The 5,249-nt window shown below is 58.7% G+C and overlaps 2 protein-coding genes across 2 annotated transcripts; both read right to left on the bottom strand.

Moving 5' to 3' along the window:
• Positions 1-615: 615 nt before the first annotated feature.
• On the bottom strand, positions 616-1,641 carry LOC140007680 (uncharacterized). The gene has a single exon (XM_072050715.1). The coding sequence runs from the start codon at positions 1,639-1,641 to the stop codon at positions 616-618; it is 1,026 nt and encodes a 341-aa protein (XP_071906816.1).
• A 170-nt stretch (positions 1,642-1,811) lies between these two features.
• LOC140007679 (uncharacterized) lies at positions 1,812-5,249 on the bottom strand. Its single transcript, XM_072050714.1, has one exon. It carries the CDS (start codon positions 5,247-5,249, stop codon positions 1,812-1,814), a length of 3,438 nt encoding a protein of 1,145 aa, XP_071906815.1.

Raw genomic sequence — 5,249 nt, 5'->3', positions numbered from 1 at the left:
GATAGCGAGCGAGCTGGCTTTTATACTCAGCCATTCGAATAGCCGCTTCCTCCCGCCTGACTTCGAGCCTGTCCAAGTCGCACCTAAGCTCTTCCTCGTTGGATGTTGCCACGAAATTCTGTGTTCTGGGTGAGGGAAGACCAACCTCTGCGGGCACCACAGCCTCTGCTCCGTATGTTAGGGAGAACGGGGTCTCGTGAGTAGCCGTCCTGGGCGTAGTGCGGTAAGCCCAGAGGACACTGGGAGCTCATCCAGCCAGCTCGATTGGGCGGACTCCAGTCTAGTCTTCAACCCTTGCAGGACAGTTCGGTTAGCGTTCTCCACCTGGCCATTGGCCTGGGGGTGACCAACCGACGTGAAGTGTTGGTTGATTCCGAGCTCGGCGCACCAGCTGCGGAAAGGGTTCTCGGCGAACTGGCGGCCGTTGTCGAATATCAGGACATGCGGAATCCCAAACCGGCAAACTATGCTCTTCCAAAAGAATTTCTGAATTGCCTTCCCCGAGATAGAGACCAGGGGCTCCGCTTCCACCCATTTTGTGAAGTAGTCTATGGCTACCACGAGGTGCTCATATCTTCCCGGGACTCGGGGAAAGGGACCCAGGAGGTCTATCCCCTATTGAGCGAAGGGCCAAGGACTGTGGATGGGGACCATCTCCCGAGCTGGCTGATGGCGCAGCGAAGCGTGCACCTGGCAGGCCCGGCATTTCTGGACCAGATCTGCTGCGTCTCGAAAGACGGAGGGCCAATAGTAGCCCAAAAGGAGGCACTTCTTAGCCAGCACTCGGGACCCCACATGGGCCGCACATATTCCTTCATGGATTTCGCGCAGGACGTAATCACCTTCCTCGGGCGTCACGCACTTTAGCCAGGGGGACAAGTACGACCTCCTGTAGAGGGTTCCCCCGGCGTAGGCGTACTTGGCAGCTCGGAGCTGGATGCGTCGGGCCTCAGCTTTGTTTTCGGGGAGGTCACCCGAGCTGAGAAAGTCAACGAGGGGCGTCATCCAGGTGGTCGAGCTGTCTATAGCCAGGACCTGGACCTGATCGATACTTTTCTGCTTTAGCACCTTCACCAATACCTCCTTGCTCAGGTGGGCAAATGAGGAGGATGCCAACTTTGAAAGGGCGTCTGCCCGCTTGTTCTGGGACCTTGGCACCCGCTCGATTTCGAACGTTTCGAACAAGGCCACCGCCTCTCGTACTTTGGCCAGGTACTTCTTCATAACCTCGTCCTTGGCTTCGTACTCCCCAAGGACTTGAAGGACGACGAGCTGTGAGTCGCTCCTGACCTGGATCGCGGTTATTCCCATCTGGTGGGCTATCCGCAATCCTGTGAGCAGGGCCTCGTACTCGGCCTCGTTGTTGGACGCGGGGAAGTCCAATCGGAGGGCGTAGGTCAGTTCTTCCCCGGTAGGTGAAATGAGTAGCAGACCCGCCCCGCTTCCTTCCTTGCTGGAGGCCCCGTCTACGAACAACACCCAGGGCTCCTTCGGCAGCCGCTCCTCGTGTTGGGGGCTTAGCTCGGTTAGACTCAAGCTAGCCCCCTCAGCAAGGAAATCCGCTAAGGCCTGGGCCTTGATGGCTTTGCGGGGTTGATAGCCGATGTCGTGCTTGGCTAGCTCGACAGCCCATTTGGTCATTCTGCCCGAGACCTCTGGCTTGGTGAGTATCTGACGCAAGGGCTGGTCAGTCAGGACTACAATGCCGTGAGCTTGAAAGTAAGGGCGGAGCTTGCGTGCCGCATGTACCAAGGCAAGGACCAACTTCTCGGCTGGTGAGTATCGTGTCTCTGGCCCCTGTAGAGCTCGGCTTACGTAATACACCGGCCTCTGAGCCCCCCATCCTCCCGCACCAGGACCGCGCTGACGGCCTCGTTGCAGGCGGATAGGTATAGGAATAAGGTCTCCCCCGGCTCTGGGGCTGTCAGAGATGGTAGCTCGGCCAAGTAGATTTTTAGGTCGATGAAGGCCTTCTGGCACTCTTCAGTCCAGTGGAAGTCCTTCGGCGCTTTCAGTACTCGGAAGAAGGGCAGCCCCCGGACCGCGGAGCGCGAGAGGAACCTATTCAGGGCGGCCATCCTTCCTGTTAGCCGTTGGACTTCCTTCACGCTCCTCGGAGGGGCCATGTCCATGATGGCCTGGAGTTTATCCGGGTTGGCCCGGATTCCGTCTCGGGACACCAGGAAACCGAGAAACCTTCCCGATCTGACCCCAAAAGTGCACTTCTTCGGATTTAGGCGCATCCGGCTCTTCAGTAGGATGTCCAGGACCTCCCGAAGGTCGGGTATGAGGCGCTGGTCAGTTCGACTTTTGACGATCATGTCGTCCACATAAACCTCCATGCTCCTGCCGACCTGGTTTTGGAATAACTTGTTCACCAGGCGCTGGTAAGTTGCTCCCGCGTTCTTCAATTCGAAGGGCATGGTCCTGTAACAGTAGGTTCCCTCTTCGGTGATGAAGGAGGTCTTGTCCCGGTCCTCCTCGGCCATCTCTATCTGGTGATACCCCTTAAAGGCATCCAAAAAGCACAAAACGTCAAAGCCCACAGTAGAATCTACTAACCTGTCAATTCGAGGCAGGGGAAAGCAGTCCTTCGGGCAGGCTTTGTTAAGGTCTGTGAAGTCTACACACATCCTCCACGTCAGGTCCTCCTTCTTGCCCAGGACGGGGTTGGCAAGCCAGGTCGGGTAGTAGACCTCCAGGATGATCTTGGACTCCAACAACTTGTCGACCTCCGCCCTGATCACCTCATTTCTCTCGGGGGCGAAACTCCTTTTCTTTTGCTTTACTGACTTGAAGTGAGGGTCCACGTCGAGGTGATGGACGGCCAGGTCCGTAGGGATCCCGGGCATGTCATCCACCGTCCACGCGAAGACCTGGGAGTACTCCCTCAATAAGGCCTTCAAGCCTTCCTTCTCGTCCGCTGGCAACAATGCCCCGATGCGGATGACCTGGTCGGGACGTTCCTTCCTCAAGGGGAACTCCTCAATCTCATCCTGGGTGCCCAGCTGTTGGGCCTCATCCCCTGGGATGTAGGGCTCCAGACAGGTTGTCTGGGCGACCACCTTCTCCTGCCCCCGGAGAGTGGCCAGGTAGCAAGCCCTGGCTACCTCTGGGTCGCCGTGCACCTCGGCTATCCCCCCGGGAGTGGGGAACTTGACGCTGAGGTGAAAGGTAGAGGGAATAGCCCGGAGGGCGTTCAAAGCAGGTCTCCCCAAGAACACATTGTACGGGGACGACTGCTTGACCACCACGAAGTTAACGGGAACGGTCCGACACTTGGGGGCCTGACCTACTGTGACCATCAGGGTGATCATCCCTTCCGAGCTGATGGGTGGTCCGGTGAAGCCCACCAAAGGCGTCCGGATCGGGGTCAGCTGGTCATCCCTTAATCCGAGCTCCTTGAACACGCGATAGAACATGATGTCAACCGCGCTACCCTGGTCGACATACACCTTCTTCACCCGATAGTTATTGGTGACAATGTCTATCACAATAGTTTCATGGTTCCCGGAAGTCAAGGGAATCGCATCCCTTGGTCCGAAGGTAATCTCCTCGTCCATGCGCAGACGCTTCAAGGAGTCGTCCCCTTCGGGGGGTGGCCGCTTATTCTTCCGAGCTGCATGACTGTCCCCCCCCGTGGGGCCTCCCGCGATGGTGTTTATCACTCCCGCCAGGTTCTGGGTGTCCTGGTCGGGAGAGTGGTTCCGAGGAGCCTCACGCCGCTCTGGACGGTCGCGACGCTGTCCCTCGCGCCTATCTCCGTAATGGTTGCGTCCGAACTCCTGTCCTGGTCGGCGTACGAACCGACCTAGGAAGCCACGTTGGATCAGGTCCTCGATCTCCTTACGCAGGGCCCAGCACCCCTCCGTGTCGTGTCCGACGTCACGGTGAAAGGCGCAATATCGGTCCTGGTTCCTTTTGTTCCGGGGCGTCCCCATCTTGGGCGGCCGATCTCCCAGCCCTTCCGCCTCCATAACGGCCAAGATCTGAGCTCTGGACCGTGTTAGAGGGGTGTAGGTCTTCTCTGAGAGTGGTGGCAGAGCAGGGGTCTTCTCCTTCGAGAGCCGATCAAAGACGTTTTTCTTGGCCGGGGCCTCCTTGCCCTCTAGGGGGTTGGTCCGGCCTTTACGATCTCCGATCTCCCGATCTGACTTTTTCTTTAGGCGACCCGCCTCCTCCGCATTGGCAGCCTCGTGCGCCCTGCGTAGGAGCTCTTCCAGGTTTACGGGAGGCTTCTTGGCCAGGTCGTAGAAAAGCTCCTCCACCCTGAGCCCGTTTGTGAAGGTGGCCATCACCACTTTTTCGTCCTTGTCCCTGACCTGCAAGCTCTCCGCATTGAAGCGGGTCATGAAATTCCTCAGTGACTCGTCGGGCCTTTGCCTGATAGACATCAGGTGGGTTGCGTTCCTCGCGTAAACCTTCGAGGAGACGAACTGGGCTGTAAACTGCCGGGCCAGCTCGGGAAAGCTCCGTATAGATCCCGGTTTCAGTCCCTGGAACCAGAGTCGCGCCTTCCCCTTTAGGAACATAGGGAAGGTCTTGCAGCGAACCTCATCCGCGGCGGTTTGCAGGCGCATATGCGTCAGGAATACCGAGAGGTGGTCTTCCGGGTCTGTAGAGGTATCGTACATCTCGATGCTCGGAATCTTAAACCTCCGGGGTAGGGGGTAGTCCTCTATCTCCCGGGTAAAGGGCGAGATTGCATAGTTGTCCTCGTATGGTCGGGGCCTCAAGATCTGCTCGAGCTCATCCCGAGCAGGGTCCAGATAAAGGGGGTCGCGGGGCCGGCTCTTGACAGACCGAGCAGGGGAACGCTCGAACCCATTCCGTGTGGGTTTCCTCGGAGAGGGGTCTCTGGGATGACTCCTCGCGGACCTGTCGCGGGAATACCTCTCGCTGTCCCCTACCACCGAGGCTCGGGGGCGGGGAGGAGTCCGGGGTCGCTTCCTCCTAGGGGGCTGGTCTCGCGACTCATCCTCCGAAGGATCAGGGGGTAACTCCTTCTCCTTCCCCTTGGCCTTGGAGGTCTGTGCACCCCCAGCCCCCTCTCCTTCCTTCGCCTGCCGAATTATATCCTCCAGCATGGGGAGATTCTCCGTCACAAACTGGAAGATCTGCTGCCTCCGTTCCCCTGAAAGGGCTGAGCCACCGGCGCCCTGGGACGCCCCAGCCTCTTTCCGCTGGGACCCCTCACCGCCCCCAGGGCCGGTGCTCTCTGCCGTACGCTTGGATCGCGTCCGGGCCAT

Source organism: Coffea arabica, chromosome 5c (assembly GCF_036785885.1).
Source record: "Coffea arabica cultivar ET-39 chromosome 5c, Coffea Arabica ET-39 HiFi, whole genome shotgun sequence".
In the NCBI taxonomy this organism is placed as follows: domain Eukaryota; kingdom Viridiplantae; phylum Streptophyta; class Magnoliopsida; order Gentianales; family Rubiaceae; genus Coffea; species Coffea arabica.
This window is presented reverse-complemented; position numbering and strand designations above follow the sequence as displayed.